Here is a 24220-nt window from a genome sequence, read left to right on the forward strand (position 1 = left end):
GAGTCAACAGGATTTCTCCAGAGGATTTAGCAAAATATCTGGAAATAAGGTCTGTGGTTGGCACAAATTTAAGATACAGATCACGTTTTGTTCTACAACATTAAATCAATCAGCAGTGACCCCACTGGTGATTTCTGAAGAGTTTACGTGTCTGAAAAACGATGGTTGTTACCAAGTGGCTGAATAGGACTACAGAAGTTGTGGACGTTGTACGTCATAACGCCGAGCACGTAAACATTCCCTTGTTGGAACCATTTAAACTGAGTAATACAGTACAGAGGTCACAGCTTGAAACTAACATCTCTTGTGTCTAAGCTTGTAAAGTCAGGGCGTGCTCCACCTACATAGTTTTCTATTCTTTGAATCATGAGACGTCACCTATATTTTGTAAAGGTAAGGCATGGTAACACGACTTTTAGTGTTTTTCTTAAATAACCTAGGTTAGAAATGGGGTTAACAATTTAAGAGGAGATCTTATGCTCAATTTCAGGTGTATATCAGTATGTAGTGTCTCTACTTTAAAGAGTCCTCTCCTGTTGATGTTCAGGTGTATATCAGTATGTAGTGTCTCTACTTTAAAGAGTCCTCTCCTGCTGATGTTCAGGTGTATATCAGTATGTAGTGTCTCTACTTTAAAGAGTCCTCTCCTGCTGATGTTCAGGTGTATATCAGTATGTAGTGTCTCTACTTTAAAGAGTCCTCTCCTGCTGATGTTCAGGTGTATATCAGTATGTAGTTGTCTCTACTTTAAAGAGTCCTCTCCTGCTGATGTTCAGGTGTATATCAGTATGTAGTCTCTCTACTTTAAAGAGTCCTCTCCTGCTGATGTTCAGGTGTATATCAGTATGTAGTGTCTCTACTTTAAAGAGTCCTCTCCTACTGATGTTCAGGTGTATATCAGTATGTAGTGTCTCTACTTTAAAGAGTCCTCTCCTGCTGATGTTCAGGTGTATATCAGTATGTAGTGTCTCTACATTAAAGAGTCCTCTCCTGCTGATGTTCAGGTGTATATCAGTAGTGTCTCTACTTTAAAGAGTCCTCTCCTGCTGATGTTCAGGTGTATATCAGTATGTAGTGTCTCTACTTTAAAGAGTCCTCTCCTGCTGATGTTCAGGTGTATATCAGTATGTATGTAGTGTCTCTACTTTAAAGAGTCCTCTCCTGCTGATGTTCAGGTGTATATCAGTATGTAGTGTCTCTACATTAAAGAGTCCTCTTCTGCTGATGTTCAGGTGGATATCAGTATGTATGTAGTGTCTCTACTTTAAAGAGTCCTCTTCTGCTGACAACCACTTAGAGATGTACCGCCCCTTAGCCTATCATGTACAATGTGTAGGATCACTAGAAGTGTGAGTGTTACGTAGTGATGTCACTATGTTCTGGAAGTAAACAAAGGAGTCCAATGGAGGTATTTGTTCTTTAATTGTTTTCTTACTGAATGTATGCAGTTTTTTCAGTTTGAGGTTATCCTTTAACGCCCACATAAAATCAATTTCAAGGACCGCCTACTTCCATCTACGTAACATTGCAAAAATCAGGCATATCTTGCCTCAAAACGATGCAGAGAAACTAGTCCATGCATTTGTTACTTCAAGGCTGGATTATTGTAACTCTTTATTATCAGGGTGTACCAAGAAGTCAGTCAAGTCGCTTCAGCTGATTCAAAATGCTGCGGCTCGTGTACTAACCAGAGTTAGGAAAAGGGACCACATTACTCCTGTTCTGGCTGCCTTACACTGGCTCCCTATAGAACACAGGATAGAATTTAAAATTCTTCTTCTCGCCTACAAAGCCCTTAATGGGCAGGCGCCATCTTACCTTAAAGAACTCATTATACCCTACTGTCCTACTAGGGCATTGCGTTCCAAGAATGCAGGGTTGTTGGTTGTTCCTAGAGTCTCTAAAAGTACAATGGGAGCCAGAGCCTTTTCTTATCAAGCTCCACATTTGTGGAATCAGCTTCCAGTTTGTGTTCGGGCGGCAGACACCCTATCCGTTTTTAAGAGTGCGCTTAAGACCTTCCTTTTTGATAAAGCTTATAGTTAGGGCTGATTAGATTCAGCCCCTAGTTTTGCTGATATAGGCTTAGTTTGTCGGGGGACATCTTACTTCTTCCTTCTCTCTGTCTATACCTGTGTACTCTCATGTTCCGATTAACCCAGCTTCCCCAAATGTCTTTCTTTTTGGTGGCTATATACGCCGGGATCCGGAGTCATGGATGATCCTGCGCTCCTCTGTCCTGGATCTTGAGTCGTGGCTGTGGTCCTGGATCATAGATCCTGGATGGATATCCTCGTGGATTCATCTTCCTATTATACACACATGCATTTCCAAACATTTGGACTACCTATGTTGCAAATGTATTATCTTTTCAATTTACACACGGCATCTATTGCACGTCTGTCCGTCCTGGGAGAGGGATCCCTCCTCTGTTGCTCTCCCTGAGGTTTCTCCCATTTTTCCCTTTAAACTGTGGGTTTTCTTCGGAAGTTTTTCCTTGTACGATGTGAGGGTCTAAGGACAGAGGGTGTCGTATTGTCATACTGATATTTTGTACAAACTGTAAAGTCCACTGAGACAAATGTAACATTTGTGATATTGGGCTATATAAATAAACATTGATTGATTGATTGATTCTGTACATTAGAATCATCTCATAGTTAAACACAATACAGTTAAGACACAATGCAATATGAAATAAAGCTTTCTGAATTAGCATAATCAACGGTATAACTTTCATTTATGTAAGATTTGTTTTTGTTCAGTTTAAATTAATTGAGGTTACACATTTTTGCATTTGGTTTATATTATATAGAGACATAAAACACTGCGAATAAAATCGATGGCAGCAAAACCTTCTGAAAAACGTAAGCGACGCCGCCTCTTAGCTCCGAAGCTCTTGCCTCTAGACCGACAATTTTTTGGAGCTGGAAGTGAACCGGATTCCGGAGCTAAGAGGCGGCGCCTCTGCGGTGTGAACAGGAAAAACCGGTACTTTCCAGGCTCCAGCTCCAGCTGAAAACGCGTTGGTGTGAAAGGGGCATAAGAGTCACACTAGTCAACTATTCCCTCAAACATGTGATGAGTTCAACCACCTCCTGCAAAACAACTCTAAACAAAACTGAAGACTTTGATTTTAAATCATTAAACTCTGATCATATACATAATCTGGAATATTGAATTTGAATGTGTTTTATTTGGGAAAATGCAAAAATTAGAGTAGAAAATACTGTCCCTATTGGCTTTTTGCATGTACAGTGTAATAGAAATATACTGCTTTCACTCTCGTAAAAATATAATACACTTCAAATATGGAAATATAATATACATCAGTAAAAACACTACATTTATCACAGCTATGGTTTGCATTCACCCAGATTTTGCTGCAAAGGATTTTAATATCTGTAATTAATTCGATTTCCTTTGGTGAAAGTAGATAGTCCTTAATTCAGATTGTCAAATTTGGAGCATTAATGTCATCTTCAGGTGAAGTTAGGAATAAAAGACATGCTGGGTTTTGAGTCCCAGTTGAACACTTCTGACGAGGCGTAGAGTTATGTCTGATGGCAGCCCTTTTCTCACCAGCTCATCTTTAATCTGTAGAACACAATAGAAATAAGTGCGAGATGTAAAAAGATATATGATTATGACAATTGTACAGTCCTAAGTTATCTAAAATTGTTGGACACTGACAATACTTGAACCTGACTTTCAAAATAAGTTTGAATTGTTATTTTTATTTATGCATTCATTGCAAATGTAACACATATAATTAAACCTGAAAAATGTCCTGTAATGAAAGCCCATTTGTCAGAGAGTCCTTTACTCTGGGACAAATGGACAGGTTCTCAAAGTCTGTGGTTTGAAAATAAGCGTTCTCCCTGCAACTAACAGAAGCACACTGATAACAAGTATGCAAGAACTAGCTAAACAGATTTCAAATCTGAAAGGTCTAATGTGCAAAATAGTCATTATATACAGTCTTTGTTTAACTATTAGTAGAGAATAACGAGTAATGAATATACTTTATAGGGATCCTATTAATATCTAATAATAAAAATAATAAAATTCAATAACGTGCTTTAACCACTAGGTGTCCCTTTATATCAGCTGTGCACCGTTATGGTGTAAATACAGCCTCTCTACCAATTGGATCAAATATAAAAGTCAGCCGAATTAGTGTTGATACTGCAAGGAGACGCATTGTGTGAAAAGAAATGTAAGATGTTGTTTAATTGCTGATATATTTATGATCCACGTCACATTTTCAGTTTTGGCGGCAGTTCTTCCTGTTTGTCTAGAAGTCTTCTCATCAGGGCTCTATAAATAGAGAACTACGGCAGATATGTAATATTTAATGCAGCCGAACCGTGTATTACAAAGCCGTTATGTGATGACCTTCAAAGAGAAAAGCAAGCACACTCGGAATAAAGTATTATTTTATTTAAATGTTTTCCGATTTCACATCACATAAACACCATGTCCCAATGTGCATTGCGGCTAAACCATCCAATCAGCGAGCTGAGGATCTTGCCTAGTCTGTTTCCGGTAGGCTATTGTTTATGACAGGTGTATTTTGTTACACACACATTCCTTCACATTTAAAGTTAAATGTACCTTAAAGTATTTCGTGAGGCCTTCTAAAATGTTTTTAAATATAACTACTGTTCTAGTTGAAGAGTTTGTAAATTAACATGAACCGAAGCTGTTGCCTGGCAACGCAATCACAAAACGTCACGGCCGTTAATTCCTCATCCACACGCATGGATTAACATCGATTTAATACATTAATGTAGCCTTTGTTTCTGCTTAAAGAGGTGTCGACCAGCTGGGGCAAAGAAAATCAGCGAAATCGAGTGTGACTATTAAAAAATAAATCATTATTATATTAATATTGACAATAACAACCGACCGTCGGGGTAGCATTTGCTTGGCATTTCCGGGTATGTCTCCACTGGTTGGGCCATGTTAACAATACCGTGGAACTGTCACGTTTGAAGGGACGAAATCGTGACTTCTTCACGTCTCCCAACATGGAAAATCGTCACATGTTCACGTCTTGCCGTGATACAGGGTTGGTTTTTTGAGAACAAAAATTCGTAACTAATGCACCATAATACATTCTGACGAAAAATAAAAATGATTATGAATACAAATAAAATAAAAGAAGCCTTCCGTGAGTTACTACAAGCTATAAAGTAGATTTGAAAAACGTTTCATAGAATAAAAGCTCACTGCGGGACGTTGTAGAAATGCGTGTGTGCACCACGACAAAGGACCCTCAATCACTTTACATTGGGGTTGTTTCCGTGGTGCAGACACGTAAATGTAGCAGAGTCTGTGACTCCACCACGTACTGCGGTGTTAAGGAGTCGTGGTGGAGTCACGTATTCTGGTGAGACCAGGTTGTGCACTTTCATTCAGTGTAACGGCCAGGGCATTCCGTCAAGGATGTAGAATGACTTGGTTGAAGCGTATTCTACCCAGAGACCCAGAACAATATCTGATTGGTTGCATTTCTTTTCTAACACAAAACCACTCAAATGCGTAGTGCATGGACAGAGAAAGACAAACAAATCAACGTAACACTGTGATATTACAGACATTAGGAAACTTTAAATTGATGCTTTGACATGAGCTAATTTCTGAGTAGACAATAAGAGGCTGACCTGTTGTATGATGGTACTCCTGATGAAGTCTTCAGACAGTGGAGACGCAGAGGAAATCTTGATTCTCATAGCTACAACACCTAGAAGAACAGTGACTTGACATTACAATGCAGGCCAGAAGAGTGCTGAAACACTAATATGCATAGAGAACCTCAACTGCGATTGTTCTTATTTAACTATGTGCATTAAGAGATACAGAGGTGGACCAAATTGTATTTGTACTGCAATTTGGTTTCCCGTTTACCATCCTGCAGTTTTGTATGCAAGACATAGTTTAAAACGTCACCATTTGTCATATTCACCTTGTTTTGTAGGTTTCCCCGTTGTTGGAGCAGCAGTAGTTGAAGGTGCTGCTGTTGTTGTTGCAACAGTAGTAGGTGCTGCTGTTGTAGGTTTAGCAGTTGTAGGTTGCCCCGTTGTCGGAGCAGCAGTAGTTGTAGATGCTGCTGTTGTTGTTGCAACAGTAGTAGATGCTGCTGTTGTTGTAGGTTTAGCAGTTGTAGGTTGCCCCGTTGTCTGAGCAGCAGTAGTTGTAGGTGAAGCAGTTGTTGTTGCAACAGTAGTAGGTGCTGCTGTCGTAGGTGAAGCAGTTGTTGTAGGTTGCACCGTTGTCAGAGTAGCAGTAGTTGTAGGTGCAGCAGTTGTTGTTGCAACAGTAGTAGGTGGTGCTGTTGTAGGTGTAGCAGTTGTTGTAGGTAGCACCGTTGTCAGAGCAGCAGTAGTTGTAGGTGCTGTTGTTGTTGTTTCAACAGTAGTAGGTGGTGCTGTTGTAGGTGAAGCAGTTGTTGTAGGTTGCACCGTTGTCAGAGTAGCAGTAGTTGTAGGTGCAGCAGTTGTTGTTGCAACAGTAGTAGGTGCTGCAGTTGTAGGTGTAGCAGTTGTTGTAGGTTGCACCGTTGTCTGAGCAGCAGTAGTTGTAGGTGCTGCTGTTGTTGTTGCAACAGTAGTAGGTGCTGCTGTTGTAGATGCAGCAGTAGTTGTAGGTGGCACCGTTGTCAGAGCAGCAGTAGTTGTAGGTGAAGCAGTAGTTGTAGGTGCTGCTGTTGTTGTTGCAACAGTAGTAGGTGCTGCTGTTGTAGGTGAAGCAGTTGTTGTAGGTGGCACCGTTGTCAGAGCAGCAGTAGTTGTAGGTGCTGTTGTTGTTGTTTCAACAGTAGTAGGTGGTGCTGTTGTAGGTGTAGCTGTAGTTGTAGGTTGCACCGTTGTCTGAGCAGCAGTAGTTGTAGGTGCTGCTGTTGTTGTTGCAACAGTAGTAGGTGCTGCTGTTGTAGGTGTAGCAGTAGTTGTAGGTTGCACCGTTGTCTGAGCAGCAGTAGTTGTAGGTGCTGCTGTTGTTGTTGCAACAGTAGTAGGTGCTGCTGTTGTAGATGCAGCAGTAGTTGTAGGTAGCACCGTTGTCTGAGCAGCAGTAGTTGTAGATGCTGCTGTTGTTGTTGCAACAGTAGTAGGTGGTGCTGTTGTAGGTGTAGCAGTTGTGGTAGGTGCTGCTGTTGTTGTTGCAACAGTAGTAGGTGCTGCTGTTGTAGGTGAAGCAGTTGTTGTAGGTGGCACCGTTGTCAGAGCAGCAGTAGTTGTAGATGCTGCTGTTGTTGTTTCAACAGTAGTAGGTGGTGCTGTTGTAGGTGAAGCAGTTGTTGTAGGTTGCACCGTTGTCAGAGCAGCAGTAGTTGTAGATGCTGCTGTTGTTGTTTCAACAGTAGTAGGTGGTGCTGTTGTAGGTGAAGCAGTTGTTGTAGGTTGCACCGTTGTCAGAGTAGCAGTAGTTGTAGGTGCAGCAGTTGTTGTTGCAACAGTAGTAGGTGGTGCTGTTGTAGGTGTAGCAGTTGTTGTAGGTAGCACCGTTGTCTGAGCAGCAGTAGTTGTAGGTGCTGTTGTTGTTGTTTCAACAGTAGTAGGTGGTGCTGTTGTAGGTGAAGCAGTTGTTGTAGGTTGCACCGTTGTCAGAGTAGCAGTAGTTGTAGGTGCAGCAGTTGTTGTTGCAACAGTAGTAGGTGGTGCTGTTGTAGGTGTAGCAGTTGTTGTAGGTAGCACCGTTGTCTGAGCAGCAGTAGTTGTAGGTGCTGCTGTTGTTGTTGCAACAGTAGTAGGTGCTGCTGTTGTAGGTGAAGCAGTTGTTGTAGGTAGCACCGTTGTCTGAGCAGCAGTAGTTGTAGATGCTGCTGTTGTTGTTGCAACAGTAGTAGGTGATGCTGTTGTAGGTGTAGCAGTTGTGGTAGGTGCTGCTGTTGTTTGTTGCAACAGTAGTAGGTGCTGCTGTTGTAGGTGAAGCAGTTGTTGTAGGTGGCACCGTTGTCAGAGCAGCAGTAGTTGTAGGTGAAGCAGTAGTTGTAGGTACTGCTGTTGTTGTTGCAACAGTAGTAGGTGGTGCTGTTGTAGGTGTAGCAGTTGTTGTAGGTTGCAACGTTGTTGTTGGAACAGCAGTAGTTGAAGGTGCTGCTGTTGTTGTTGCAACAGTAGTAGGGGCTGCAGTTGTAGGTGAAGCAGTTGTTGTAGGTGGCACCGTTGTCAGAGCAGCAGTAGTTGTAGGTGAAGCAGTAGTTGTAGGTACTGCTGTTGTTGTTGCAACAGTAGTAGGTGGTGCTGTTGTAGGTGTAGCAGTTGTTGTAGGTTGCAACGTTGTTGTTGGAACAGCAGTAGTTGAAGGTGCTGCTGTTGTTGTTGCAACAGTAGTAGGGGCTGCTGTTGTAGGTGAAGCAGTTGTTGTAGGTTGCAACGTTGTTGTTGGAACAGCAGTAGTTGAAGGTGCTGCTGTTGTTGTTGCAACAGTAGTAGGGGCTGCAGTTGTAGGTGAAGCAGTTGTTGTAGGTGGCACCGTTGTCAGAGCAGCAGTAGTTGTAGGTGCTGCTGTTGTTGTTGCAACAGTAGTAGGGGCTGCAGTTGTTGGTGTAGCAGTTGTTGTAGGTTGCACCGTTGTCAGAGCAGCAGTTGTTGTAGGTGGCACCGTTGTCTGAGCAGCAGTAGTTGTAGGTGCTGCTGTTATTGTTGCAACAGTAGTAGGTGCTGCTGTTGTAGGTGAAGCAGTTGTTGTAGGTTGCACCGTTGTCAGAGCAGCAGTAGTTGTAGGTGCTGCTGTTGTTGTTGCAACAGTAGTAGGTGCTGCTGTTGTAGGTGTAGCGGTTGTTGTAGGTGGCACCGTTGTCAGAGCAGCAGTAGTTGTAGGTGCTGCTGTTGTTGTTGCAACAGTAGTAGGTGCTGCTGTTGTAGGTGTAGCAGTTGTTGTAGGTTGCACCGTTGTCTGAGTAGCAGTTGTTGTAGGTGGCACCGTTGTCTGAGCAGCAGTAGTTGTAGGTGAAGCAGTTGTTGTAGGTTGCACCGTTGTCAGAGCAGCAGTAGTTGTAGGTGCTGCTGTTGTTGTTGCAACAGTCGTAGGTGCTGCTGTTGTAGGTGTAGCAGTTGTTGTAGGTGGCACCGTTGTCAGAGCAGCAGTAGTTGTAGGTGCTGCTGTTGTTGTTGCAACAGTAGTAGGTGCTGCTGTTGTAGGTGTAGCTGTAGTTGTAGGTTGCACCGTTGTCAGAGCAGCAGTAGTTGTAGGTGCTGCTGTTGTTGTTGCAACAGTAGTAGGTGCTGCTGTTGTAGGTTTAGCAGTTGTAGGTTGCCCCGTTGTCGGAGCAGCAGTTGTTGTAGGTTGCACCGTTGTCAGAGCAGCAGTAGTTGTAGGTACTGCTGTTGTTGTTACAACAGTAGTAGGTGCTGCTGTCGTAGGTGAAGCAGTTGTTGTAGGTGGCACCGTTGTCTGGGCAGCAGTAGTAGGTGCTGCTGTTGAATATGAAGCAGTAGTTGTAGGTGCTGCTGTTGTTGTTGCAACAATAGTAGGGACTGCAGTTGTAGGCAGAGATGGGGTCGTAAAAAAGTAGTAAATTACGTATGACTTATTGCTTTAAAAAAAAAAAGCAATATATTATTTTACTTTGTCACTCTCTACATCAGTGGTTCTCAAAGGGGCGCAGAGGCATGACAGGGGGGCGCGAGAGACCAGGAGGAAAAATGGTTATTAAAAAAAAAAAAAAAAATCATATTTTGAAAAATTATTGATTCGAAAGTAATATGATACAGTACAGTACTATTACGTCTGGGTCTCCGTGTTTCATTAAAGCTCCGCTCTGTGTGTGTGTGTGTGTGTGGAACGAGCCATTTTGTGTGTGTGCGTGAGCGAGAGAGAGAGAGAGAGCGCACCGGTACCGGAGATCGTTGTTGTTAGCTTCTGGTGCTAGCGAGCTACGCTAACGGATATAAGGAGTTTTTTCAACAACAAAGTGGAGGAGAGTCCTCTCCTGTCAGACTGAGAGACTCAGTGAGCTAAAGGACTCTCTCAGTGTTATCTCAGTGGGTCTCAAACGTTTTGGTCACCATTAATGTAAACAATTATTTCCGAGGCACACGTTTATATGATCATTATAGTTATAAAAAAATAAGAGAATAAATGAAAAACAGGTATGAAATACTATATGGCAGTAAAACAAGAATAACGTTTAAAAGGGTGATTTGTAAAATATCCATAAAGAAAAAGTCAATCTGTTTACAGTTCTGTTTCAAATGGGTGTTGAGAGATGTATCCATAGATCTCTTCATTTTGCTCTCAAAGTGCACCAGATTGATGCTTTTAACTTCAATATTTAAAAATAAATCTTCCCGGGGGAGCTTGCCCCCGGACCCCCCTATGTGAGGTCCACACACCACCTATAAAAATAGCACTTTACCCCTGCTTACACCTATATGCCGTGAGCTGATTATCGAGCCTTCATTGTAACTGTCGTGGGGACATTGTGTATGTGCGTGGGGAGTGTTGCAGTAATAATAATAATAATAATAATAATACATTCGATTTATAAAGCACCTTTCATTGCTCACAGCAATCCCAAGGTGCTACAGGAGGCATAATAAAAACAAACAAAATAAACAAAAGTTTAATGAAAAGCTTTAAAGTAGAAAGTTCCACTGTAGTTCCACTGTAGCGCCCGGTACATTCATGGGAAACCCTAAATGTTTGAGCACCCTGAAACGTCAAGCTACCCCACAGCACCCCAAAATAAATCTCTGGCGCCGTCACTGAGCCTGACTATTTGTGTTGGGGGGGCCCGACTTTTTTTTTTCTCCAAAGGGGGGGCCTGACAGAAAAAGTTTGAGAACCACTGCTCTACATGAAGTAACTCGTTACTTTACTCGTTACTTTACTCATTTCTTTACATTACTTTTGCATTACTCAGCAACAGCCCATAGCCAAAACATAAAACTTAGGCCAACAGAAACATATACTCGTCTCATGCATGTATAGAAAGCCTGGAAGTAATCTTGAGGAATTTAATGAACAAGTAGAAAAAATGCTCAGACCTCATAGAAATAAAAACCTTTATGTGTGTGGAGATTTCAACATTAATTTATCAAAATACAACTCGCTCCAACAGGCGAGACACTTCATGGATATGTTTTTTCTCTCTCAGGCTTCTCCCTCTAATAACCAAACCAACCAGGTTAACTAGCACTACTGAAACGTTAATCGATAACATTTTCACTAACGTCCTTGAAACGGACCATCATAGTGGGGCCCTCATCACTGATGTCAGTGATCACCTGCCAATATTCACAATTTGCGGAAAATAACCTGTAAATAACAAAGAACAAAAGACATACATAACTAAGCGGACATTAAATGACAGTGCTCTAAATAAATTAAATATTAACTTAAAAAATGAGAAATGGCAAGAAGTATTTGAGATTCAAGATGTAAACAAATCCTATAATGACTTTGTAAGGATTCTCATGCAAAACATGAACGAATGTTGTCCATCTATTAAAATGAAGATTGGCAACAGCAATAATAATGACTCAAAACCCTGGTTCACTCGTGGACTGAAAAACGCTTGCTGTAAGACAAATGCACTCTATAGGACATTTTTGAAAAGTAAAAGCACTGAAGATGAAAGCCGTTATAAATTGTATAAAAACAAATTGATTACAATCCTTAGAAACTGTGAAAAACGATACTTCTCTGAAAAATTAGAAAATGCCATAGGAGATATGAAAACCACTTGAAAGGTAATAAATAGCATAATTAAGAAGAAAATAACTGACAACAGAAATGAATTCAAGAAATTCCAAACCGAAGGAAAAACCCCAACGGATGTTGCAAATAGCTTTAATGAGTTCTTTACTGAAAGTGGCTCCAACCTGGCGAGTGACATCAGCCCAGCTTCATCTAAAGTGGATGGTTTTCTGAAAAACTGCAACCAACAGAGTATGTTCCTGAACCCAATTACAGAAAATGAACTGCTTGATATTGTTAATCCTCAACAGAGTAAACAGTCCAAAGATTATCTAGGACTTAGTATGAATATTGTTAAACAAGTTGCTCCAAACATTGTAGCCCCCCTAGTAAATATATGCAATAAATCGTTCCAACAAGGTATTTTCCCCAATGAAATGAAAATCGCGAAGGTGATTCCGGTTTTCAAATCTGGTGATAAATCATCCATCCGTCCATCCATCTTCTCCCGCTTATCCGTGGTCGGGTCGCGGGGGTAGCAGTTAAGCAGAGAGCCCCAAACTTTCTTTTCCCTGGCGACATCAACCAGCTCTGACTGGGGGATCCCAAGGCGCTCCCAGGCCAGAGAAGATATATAATTCCTCCACCTGGTCCTAGGTCTACCCCTTGGTCTCTTCCCAGCTGGACGTGCCTGGAACACCTCCCTAGGGAGGCGCCCAGGTGGCATCCTAACTAGGTGCCCGAACCACCTCAACTGGCTCCTTTCGACGCGAAGGAGGAGCGGCTCAACTCCGAGTCCCTCCCTGATGACCGAACTTCTCACCTTATCCCTAAGGGAGACGCCAGCCACCCTGCGGAGAAAACCCATCTCGGTCGCTTGTATCCGCGATCTCGTTCTTTCGGTCATGACCCATCCTTCATGATCATAGGTGAGTTTAGGAACGAAAATGGCCCGGTAGACAGAGAGCTTTGCCTTCTGGCTCAGCTCCCTTTTCGTCACAACGGTGCGGTAAAGCGACTGCAGTACCGCTCCCGCTGCTCCGATTCTCCGGCCCATCTCACGCTCCATTGTTCCCTCACTCGAGAACAAGATCCCAAGATACTTGAACTCCTTCACTTGGGGTAAGGACTCATTCCCTACTTGGAGTAGACAGTCCATCGGTTTCCTGCTGAGAACCATGGCCTCAGATTTTGAGGTGCTGATCCTCATCCCAGCCGGTGATAAATCAAGTTTTAATAATTATAGACCGATTTCTTTACTACCACAATTCTCAAGAATCCTGGAAAAACTCTTTAACAACCGTCTGGAGTCATTCCTCCGCAAATGTAATATTACATTTGCTTGATTTCAGAAAAATCACTCCACTTCTTCAGCAGTAATTGAACTGGTTGAAGAAATTACCAACAACATTGAGAAACAAATGATTACAGCTGGTATATTCATTGACCTTAAAAAGGCTTTTGATACTGTGAACCATACCATTCTGCTACACAAATTAGAACATTACGGCATAAGGGGTCAAGCCAAAGAATGGGTCAAGAGTTATCTGATAAATAGGCTACAATATGTGGACATAGACGAGGCAAAATCAAACAATCTTCCTATAACATGTGGAGTCCCTCAAGGATCAATGTTAGGTCCAAAACTGTTCCTGATTTATATTAATGACATAATCAACACCTCAGACATGTTAAAATTCATTTTGTTTGCCGATGATACCATCATTCTCTGCTCCCATCATAATCTTGGTGATCTTGTTAAAATTGTTAATGCAGAATTAGAAATACTATGTAACTTATTTGCAGTTAATAAATTATCCCTGGCCAAAACAAATGACATGTTATTCAATACAAAGTCTGAGAGTAGAAATGACTGTATTATACGGATTTGCAATACTGAGATAGAGAACGTTGGTGCATGTACATTTTTAGGACTCATTGTTGATGAAAAACTTAACTGGAAGCACCATATAAATTATGTACAGACTAAACTGTCAAAAACAATAGGTATTTTGTATCGTACTAAGAACATTCTCAAGGAAAAAATACTCAGAACTCTTTATAACAGTCTATTTCTCCCTTACCTTTATTACTGCTCCGAAATATGGGGAAACACGTACGCAACAAATCTACAAAAAATAATAATATCTCAAAACAAATAGTCTGTGGTGTTGGTAAATATGAACACACAACTCCCATATTTAAAAAACTCAATCTATTCAAATGTGTTGATATAGTTAAGCTTAAAACAGTACTGATTATGCACAACATTTACCATAACAAAATGCTTACTAACATTCAAAAGCAGTTCCAAACCACAATCAGGAAATACCCAACCAGGCATCCTAACTGGTTGGACAACAACAACCATCAAATCACACAGCTGATCCATAATCGGAGTTAGAACGTGGAATGGACTTCACCCAGACCTCTCAAGTATTACTAGTCATCAACAATTCAATACTTAAGTAAAAACAATTCTATTTGCAGATTACTCCAGCTAACAAGTATTGGATATTCCCAGTATTATTTATATATGCATTTACTTTTTTCTTGCCCCAGTTTTCATTAGTTTTCTTTATTTCTTTGTACTCCTTAATTTCTATACGTTTTTAACATGTAATGTATAAAGGTCCATCTGTGCTTTGGTTACCGGTCCAAATTGCTGCTGTCGTAGGTGAAGCAGTAGTTGTAGGTTGCACCGTTGTCGCAGCAGCAGTAGTTGGAGCTTCTGTAGTAGGAATGCTGGTTGTGGGTGCTGCTGTTGTTGGTCCTACAGTCATTGATGCTGCTGTTCTAGTAGCTTAAAGGTCACCTATCATGCTGTTTTATGCAATAGCATAGGTCTCAGATTTATAAAAATATATGAAAAACATGTCTATGAAGTGTTTTGCTCAAAATACCAAACAGATCACCCATTCTAGCCATGCCTCATATCCCTCTATTTCACTTCCTGTTTCAAAAGTGCTGATTTTGTGTATAAAGCTTTAAAAAAAAAAGGGGGGGGGGGTCTGAGCTCATGCGGGACCCGGCAGCTACTGTCTAAACTAAATACTGCCGTGATGAAACGCCATATCATGGATCATCAAGGATTGTCTCTGAAACAGTCTGGAGCTCAAAGGCTTTCTCTCTTGCCGGTTATACCACAAGGTGAGTTCCTTTTTACTTCCTGCTTCTTCACACACATGCTCTCCAGCACAGGTTAGCTCTGAGTGTTAGCGATGCTAATGTAAACACCGACCATATTACGTCCAAAACAGTCGGGCATTGTTTCTGATAGCAACGTTTCTGATTGGGCCGTGGGTCCACATTTCAGATATTACGTCATATGGGACGCAAATCTGGATCAGCTCCGTTGTTCCCCGTTTTTAGAGATTTGGGTACGGAGGAAAAGAGAGAGGGGTTTATTTTCTGACGCTGCGTGAGTTCCCTGACACACCGGGGACACATGTTGATGTATAAAAGACATCAAAAAGTGCATTTTGCATGATAGGTCCCCTAACTTTTTGTGCTAATAGTGTTACAAAGTGAATAATTTACTCATCACCGCTTACCTGTTATAATCAGGAAAACTGTTATGATCCGGCCGACACCCATCCTGTCTGCCTTTGGATCTATAAAATCAAACAACACAGATACTCCATATTAATTTTTGAGACGCATTTATTTCCATTATGCTCAAATGCGAGAACGACGCAGTCTCCCAATTGTTTTTTTCTGGGCGTAACCTTGCAGTCCAAAGGTAAAATCACTTTATGAACGTCGCAGCGCACGCAGATTCTCATGTGATGAGTAACGACCAATCATAGCAACAAGTTCCTTTATTTCTGAAATATTAGTATACAGCAAATATTGAGGAGAAGTTGTTTAATCTAGAGGGGGGCTGCGGTGGAATTGTCCATTTTGCTTAGGAAGGTTTCTAACTGAGGAAATTATGCAGAAGTGGAAGCCACAATAACAGCTGTTTCAATTAGATAATAAGTAAAGGAGCATCAGTTGTCCTTTATTAAATCATTTAGCTTAGGATACACTCCACCATCCTTTACTATAGATATAGATATATTTATTTGCGAGTTGCATATGAACTCCCGTAGCACTGGCGTTATAGATGTTCGCCTAGGGCACCAGATATGGGGAGTCGCTGCGCTGGCAGCTCTGGGAGGGAAAAAAACATTTTTGACCGTTGGGGCTCATCCTAATTTTCGGCCTTGATGTAACAACATTCATAATTAAGTAAATGTAACACCCTTTTCACCCCGGTTACAGGTTTCATTTGCCCTGTACACAGTGGCGGCGGGTCATTAGGGGCAGGTGGGGCACAGCCCCACCTAGTGTCAGAAGAAAGTATTACAAATAATGATTACAAAAAAATACAAAAAAATAAATAAAAAAACATATAAAATATATTTTAAGGTCATGTTTAATAATCTGATTCGTCTGTACATTTCTGTTTTAGTCTGTGTTCTTCTAATTAGTGTCTAGAGTGCCGTTTTGAGCTGTTTAGAGCCATGTGGGACAAAACCCGATCCTGCCCCTCCCTCTCACAGTCTAAGTGAACGGTGATTGTAAAAACTACACTGCGCATGCTCAGAGTATTTTTCTATTTAATGTGTGTGGCAAACAAATAATGACCGTAGGGGCATAGTGCTCCCATCCCCACCATACGTCATCTCACATAATTCAGAATTGATTGGCTGTAAGTACTCACGTGTGCAGTGCTGCGAAACGTCACGTGTAGTTTGAAGAGGAGACGAGAGAGCAGCATATAGCTAACATCACCAGCGATTAAAAGAAGTAAAAAAACTGAAAGAAAATGAATGAAGTTGACCATTTACTGGAGCACACATTTGAGACACTTAGTCTCGGAGAGAAACTGGAGGTAAAGCGCCTCGGTGCCCACCATCCACCGGATTTCCAAATGGTCCAGACTGCGGGCAAAGGTTAAACGTGGGTTTAACGCTGAGTGGTTTGCTAAAAAGAAATGGCTAACGGCGAGCATCCAGAAGAATTCCCTCTTTTGCTTTCCTTGCCTGCTTTTTGGTGAAGATCAAGGTACTTGGTCGAGGACAGGTTACAAGGACTTAAAGCATCTTTCGGAGAGGACAATGAAGCATGAGAGCAGCAACAGTCATTTGGAAAATGCCGTAAAATTGGGATTACTTGGAAGGGTGAATGTTGCAGCTCAGATTGACAGCGCCTACAGACGCGGCATTGATTCTCATAATAGGAAGGTGGAAGAAAACAGGTACGTGCTTGGTCGGATCATCACCTGTATTAAACTGTGTGGGAAATGTGAGACAGCACTGCGGGGCCACAACGAGTCGGCGGACTCTCTGAATCCAGGGATATTCAGGTCAATTTTCGAGACAATGTGTGAGGGCGATTCCAGGCTTCAACGGCACTACGAAGCTCAGCTTGTTTTCAAAGGGACATCAAGCACCATACAGAATGAACTCTTGGACTGCATGTATGATGTGTACAGGGAGGAAATAGCCAAGCAAGTGGACAACACATCATTTGTTGCCGTTCAGGGCCGACGAGACAACCGATGTCTCCTGTAAATCGCAAATGGTGATTGTGCTGCGATACATTATGCCTGACCTCACAGTTACAGAGCGTTTTTTGGAGTTTGTGGAAGTAAAGGACAAAACTGGTGTAGGTCTCTCTAACAGCATCAAGGGCTGTTCTGGAACCCCTGAAGCTGAAAGAAAAGCTAATCGCTCAGACCTATGACGGGGCGGCCGTCATGAGCGTAACGTGCGCGGGGGTACAGACTGTGATGAAGGAGACGTACCCAAACGCTCAGTTTGTTCACTGCTACGCCCACCAACTGAACCTGACCCTGCAGCAACTGTGTTCAGCAAGGATGAGCATCCTGAAGGTGTTTTTTGCAGATCTAACTGCTTTTTCCACTTTTTTTCTCCGGTGCTCCAAAACGTGTTGCAGCTCTTGCAGAGGCAACACAGAGACGCATCCCACGGCCACCGGCTGTGAGATGGAACTTTAAAAGCAGAACTGTGAACGCGGTTTGGGAGACCCGAGATGCACTACTTCAGTGTATGAAGCATATACGCGCACAACCAGGATGGGATGCGGTCACCATAAGTGAGGCATACGGCCTGTCAAAGAAACTGCGGGACCGAGCATTTATGCAGCTCCTGGAGTTTTTTTTCGTTGCTTATGCCAGAAGTGGATGTTCTATACAACACTCTGCAAAAACGAAGCATCGATGCACCTGGGATCAACAGCGCGCTCTGCCGTTTCAAGGAAAATGTTCAGAAAATGAGGCAGAAAACTGATGCATTGGCCGCCACTTGCTCATGATGGAACAGACGAGCCAGGCCGACGAGTCAGCAGCACAGCGCCGGTGATGAAGGAGGCTTGTGACACAGTCATCTCACAGGTAGAACAGAGGTTCTCACAGAGTGACCATTTGATCGCTGCAAAGCTTGTTGACAGCTCATTCTTCCCACAGCATGTCCTGTCATTTCCTACACCTGAGCTTGACTGCGCCGTGAAACTGGCCTGCGTTGGGAAACAAGGAGAAGTTGAAGTCTGAGCTGACCACGCTCTACCGCCACAGTGAGCTTCACACTGGAAACACTGCCCTGTCCTCTGTTGAAATCCATTCACGAGAACAACTTGGAGGAAACGTTTGCTGAGACTGTTATTTTGGTCAAAATAATAGTGACAACTCCGATGACGACATCCGAGTCAGAGAGGAACTTTTCCACCCTCAAAAGGATAAAGACTTTCACTCGCAACACCATGGGACAGCCGCGACTTAACGCATTGGCCATGCTTTCAATTGAAAGCCAGTTGATCCAGCAACTACAGGACTTCATCCCCAAAGTGATAGACACATTCTGTCAGAGGAAGGACCGCCGTGCCGCTTTTCTTTCAAGTGAGCCTTCAGCTTTGGTAGTTCATTTATGTCATATATTTTGTTGATCTTCTGTGTTTTGCCTCTGCTGGATCGATTGATATTGTGACCTCGATGATGAGTGTCTGTGTTTTCCTTATATTTACAGTCTATGGTGTTTTAATGCTAAAGCATTACGGTTGTTGTTATTGTTAAGAATTACTTTGTGATGGTGACCTTTACTCCATGTATGAAGGTGCATTACTATGACATCCCCACGCTGTGTACGTAAATGTATGCGCTCACAGTGTTGCTCCTGTGGTCTTCAGTATGTAATTTGACACTCCCCCTCTCTCTCTCCTCCCCCCCTCTCTCTGTCCCCCCTCTCTCTCTCCTCCCTCTCTCTGTCCCCCCCCCCTCTCTCTCTCTCTCCCCCGACCTCTTTCTGCCCCCCCAGTTTTGTACACCTAGAAACGCCACTGCCTGTACAATGGGCGCTGTAAGTGATGAAAATGGGGGATGTTGGCGTATCTGGCGTTCGCAGCTCACAGCCAAAATGCGAGTGAGCGAGGGAGAGAGAGAAGGGCGCACCGCCCGGTTCCGGCGCTCCGACACATATTTTCAAGGCACTCCTTTATAATTATTGGGATAAACAGGTTTGAAATAATTCCAATGTATACTATAGGACAGTAAACTAAAAATATCCTTTACTAAAGGTAAGGGAGAGAGAGAGAGAGAGGAGAGAGGAGAGAGAGAGAGAGAGAGAGAGAGAGAGAGAGAGAGAGAGAGAGAGAGAGAGAGAGAGAGAGAGAGAGAGAGAGAGAGAGAGAGAGAGAGAGAGAGAGAGAGAGAGAGAGAGACACGTTTTTCACGCATCTTGATAAATAGCACATGGAAAAAATCGGTTAATTCTCATCTGCCTAGTCGCCATTAAAAACTCATCATGTCCGGTTTATAGTTACTTCTGTCAAAACACATTAAGTCGTTCAAACTATTGCATCTGTAAGTTACATTATCCATTATAGAAGTACTTTTAGTCTGTATAACCCACATTTGTTGATTTCTGCTGAAGTATGTGAATCTAAGTTGCCTTTTATTTCTTAAATTGACCATTATCATACAAGAAGCATTTCGCTACTGTAGTTGTTCTTTCTTGATTAAACCCCACATAAATAATTATAATACCTCCTCAACAGAAAATCCACTCTCACAACAATTCCAATTGTAGTTAATAATCTCCAGAATTATATATAGACTTAAAAATGTACTTACCCCCGATGAGGTTAGAAATGCCCTCTTTCTGTTCACTTTTAATGTGTTCAAATATTCCACTGTCTTTTAATCAAGTCAATTCCACAAATATGAAAGAGGAAACCTTTCACTCCATGGGACACGCCACATCTATTGATGCATTTAGATTACAATGGAATAATGGATGTTGACGTGAATGATAGGACATTCAATTTTCAGAAAAGTTGTCACACCTTAAAGGTTCCATGACATGCTTTTCCGGTTATTACCCGCCCCCTTGTGTGTTATGCAGCTTTATTTTTATCGTTTATTTGGCAGGGACATTGCATATTAATGAACACTTAAAACAAAAAAATGCATCAAGCGTAAATATGCCGGATTTTAGCTTTGATCTAATCGCGGATCTCCACACAGCCGCTCAGGCTGTGTGGAGATCATTTTCTGGTTGCTAACAAACGCCATTGTTACCAGGGTTCGAGTTATGTGGGAGCCAAAAAACAAGTTTTACAAATGCCTTATAATTCACTAATCACAAACACAGTGTGGTTTGCAAATACAAAACACCATCTACAAACTAATGCATTTAGTTTTGCAAATAAAAAACGTGTCTATCAAACAAACACATTACATTTTTCTGATAAATCATGTTTCAGAGACAAATTCAGCATAGGCTTTACAAGTACAAAACTTGTTCCTCTCACGTCACGGAATATTACTGCCAAAAGTCACCTGAGTCACGTTGTTTGTTCGTGAATCATAAGGCATTTAAAAAAATGCAAATTAGGCGTTAAAGGTGGGGTAGGTAATTTTGGAGAAACTGGCTAGAATTTGAAAATACACAGCCGGAAGAAATCTGCCACTTCCTTACAGAGCCCCTCCTCCAACACACACGAACGCGCACATGACCAATGAGGGCACGAGATCAGTTTGTGCCCAGATGGAAGGCTGACAGGCAGGTAGGCCATCCAGTTACTTTAGCCGGCTCAGATGATTGGTCGTGCTTTTTACAGTACTACGGCTTCCACAGATGATATTTATTAATGGGTTTTTTGTCAAAGCACTTCAGATATTCAGCTATCGGGATGTTAAGAGCATTCCATGGAATATAATATATATATATATATATATATAATATATAACAACAAGTGTATCTCAAGCCGGTTTCACAAACTTACCCCACCTTTAACTATATAATTAAATTGCGCTAATGTGCCTGCAGTTACCAAGGCATTGCAGGTGAGTCACGTTGTTTGTTAGTGAATCATAAGGCATTTATAAAACTTGTTTAGTTTGTTTGTGGAGTTATGGCAGGAAATGAGGAGCTGCTACCTGTCTGTCTGCAGTGACTGCCGATGTCCGCACCGCTATGATATTGTCATAATGAATGCATATTATTACCATAGTGTTTGTAAAAGTATTACACTCCTAGAATTAATGTCGTTTTTTTTAACACACTGCTGTGTCAAAGGCAATTCAACACATTCAGTGTAATTTCTGAACTATTTTACACACATGTGTGTACCATAGGCTGTATATATAAATGGACGTAGGGTCCGTGACGTCACCCATAGGATTCTGCAGAGTAGCCGTGAAGCCCTTAGTAGGTGGAGTCGGCCACTAACGGCTCGACTGTGACGTCAGAGTCTAATCCCGCCTGCTCCAAATAAGGGCAAAGAGGCGGAGCCGAGGCGGGACCTGCTGCCTCCGAACTGGAAGTAAACAGAGCTAGCTCAGGCTAAGAAGCTATAAGCTAACATGACATACATGCATACCAAGTTACTGCTAACAGTGTAGTTCCCCTATATAAACGTTACATTCATAATCAAGACAAGACAATCTGCAAGAGAATTAGCTATATTTTGTTATTCTTAATGCTTGTCATTCACACGTTGAGAAAAGACGGACTCCACCGCCCGGACCTAACGGAGCCGCAGTGGGCTAGCTCCGGGACGCCGGCTGGAGCTCGCCCCCTGCGGCTCCGTTAGCTCCGGCGGCCACCACTGGGATAATTGGGTCCCCTATTAACATTTGCTCTAGTTTAGCATTATGGGCGTCATAGCCATAGACTATAAAAGTCTTACCCAAGGCTGAATCATAAACTAAAATGTATATGTATGCATAAAGGGTTACGTCCTTAGCTGGCTAATAAGTAACAAGCTAAGCTACCAAGCACACAAACACCTGCGAACGGGGTTAACATGTATAATATTATCATTTTAGACTTCTTGGAAGTTCTGTTAGTACATTGAAGTGCACAGCACGACATTTTAATTGTCTGGTATTTGTAACAATATTCCCGAAAAGGCACAATCACCACAAACACGGTTAAAAGCTAAAGGGTCAAGTACAGTACTATGACTAACTTCTCCTATGGTTGTAGCCTAGCAGAGTGGAGAAGTTGCTGTTAGCTGACAGTGAGGCATGTACGTGTCCATCAAAGTGACCACGCCCTAATTTATGCAAAAACTTTAAGATCTAATATAAATAAAAGGGTCGTGTTAGAAAACAATTCACTCACAGATTCATAATCAAAAAGGTGGAATCTAACTATATCGATAATAATATTTATTGCATCCATGGGTAGAAACATGTTTTTTACTGCTGTAAAGTTGGGCATTTTAACATGGGGGTCTATGGAAATTGCTCCTTTCTGCAGCCAGTCCTTAGCGGCCCATGTATGAACTGCAGTGTGTGGCACTTCCATATTGGCGTCCCGGCTGTTCCCCAGAGTTTGCCGCTTGGTGTGTTCGTAGAAAAAATTAAAATGCACATAGTCAACACATTAGTTTTGACTAACACTGGGCTAACATTGGGCACTGTCATTGGGCACTGTCCTGCCCAATCACGGTTCAGTTATTTCAAATGTATCATTTTTCAACTGTCCATCAAATGTCCCAACTGCCATTTCACCTCTGGCTGCTGTGGAGGATGGATGTCAGCGGAGGAGAGTCTAACTCTAGGTAAGTTACAGAAACAAAACGTTTTTAACAAAGTGAGCAGATATATTGTCATAATGTGAGCAAGCTAGGGGTCTAAATACATATTTTTAAACTTAAACAAATATGTTTTGCCAATGTTGAACAGCTAACTATTGTTTGAGTTTAGCTGCCTGGATGACAATTATTTTCCTTTAAGCCGTTCTTCTTTTTTATTATATTTATTTGATCTTAACTTAATGTTACACTCTTTTCTGTGACCATCATTCTTCAATCGGCATTATATTGATAGCATTAGCAGCTATATGTTTAATGCAATCTAGCTACTTTGGATAGGTTTAATTGTTCGGCCAGATGTGGCGGGAAAGTGCGAGTGAGAAGACCGACAGAGGCTGCGTTGATATACAGTCTCTTACAGTGCAAATACGTAACTTACTCGCACTAAAGTTATTAGTAGTACGTGTACACTACAGTTTACTTGTTTCTGACTAAAACATCAGCCACTACTCTATACTTGCAAATATTATATTGTGTAGAAGGGAGATTTCATATCTGCCTCTTGTCGCTAAGGCAACTTGTGTATGTGAGATGCAGCGTCACGCACGGCACGGCACGTTAGGCCTTCCCTTCCGATTATTTGATTGGTCGGAAGGGAAGGGCCGGCGGGCTTTCCTTCCGACCAATCCAATCGTTGGGAGGGAAGGCCGGCGGGCTTTCCTTGACATGTCCCTGACACAGCGGACTGCGGGTGTAGTATAGAGTGAGTGTAGCGTGCAATACTGTGTTTCACCACACATTAATTTAGAGGGGTGCTGTTTCAGTCTTTGTAAAATACTCACTGACAACAGCGGAGAGATATTTTTTAATACAAATAAAAAATATGAAGAAATACCCAGCCTCCAGGAGAAAACGCCACTGGAGGCTGAGCAGAATATCCCCTGTGCTTCTCTAGAAGTTGTCTTTCTGGGTGAAGTTAATTAACTTAAAATTACCATACTGCTTATAATTTCTATAAGGTGTGTATTCATGGGTTTAACTACTAGAAGATGATAGATGATGGCATTTAATTTAATCTGGCATAATATGATTAGTCAACATCAGGATGAATTTGTCTTTTTCTTATAATTACAGGAAGCGGGAATGAGCTGCAGGAATCTGTTAAAGTCCTAGCAAAAAGGAAATTAAAAGAAAAATCTACAGTGTCCAAAGCACAAACCATCTCCTGGAAGTAACAGGTGAATTTGGATTTGTCCTGGATAGGATTTTAAAATACAACACAGACTTCAAAGAGTTTATAGATGTTGATAGAAGTGAGAACATCAGTAACTTTGACAGATTCCAAGTGCACTTTTCTGAAGCACCGGATCTTCAGCCTGTCCTAAGAGAAGTCTGTCAAACTCAGGTACACTGTAAAAACTGGGATTGGGGTAAATTAATATTAAATAAATAATACCAAGTAAATTATACACAATATAAATGACTTTGTGTAGTTTGGAATCACATTAAGCTAAATTCAAACAAT

At 41.8% G+C, this 24220-nt stretch overlaps 1 protein-coding gene across 1 annotated transcript; it reads right to left on the reverse strand.

Moving 5' to 3' along the window:
* Positions 1 to 2648: 2648 nt before the first annotated feature.
* LOC117561588 (flocculation protein FLO11-like) lies at positions 2649 to 20224 on the reverse strand. The gene is made up of 8 exons (XM_034239097.1): positions 20175 to 20224; positions 15204 to 15263; positions 14303 to 14422; positions 8482 to 9236; positions 8170 to 8348; positions 5972 to 7922; positions 5670 to 5749; positions 2649 to 3597 (listed from the first exon to the last, which is right to left on the reverse strand). Exons 1-8 carry the CDS (start codon positions 20222 to 20224, stop codon positions 3493 to 3495), a joined length of 3300 nt encoding a protein of 1099 aa, XP_034094988.1. The 3' UTR covers positions 2649 to 3492.
* Positions 20225 to 24220: the final 3996 nt, after the last annotated feature.

Source organism: Gymnodraco acuticeps, unplaced genomic scaffold, assembly GCF_902827175.1.
Source record: "Gymnodraco acuticeps unplaced genomic scaffold, fGymAcu1.1, whole genome shotgun sequence".
NCBI lineage: Eukaryota > Metazoa > Chordata > Actinopteri > Perciformes > Bathydraconidae > Gymnodraco > Gymnodraco acuticeps.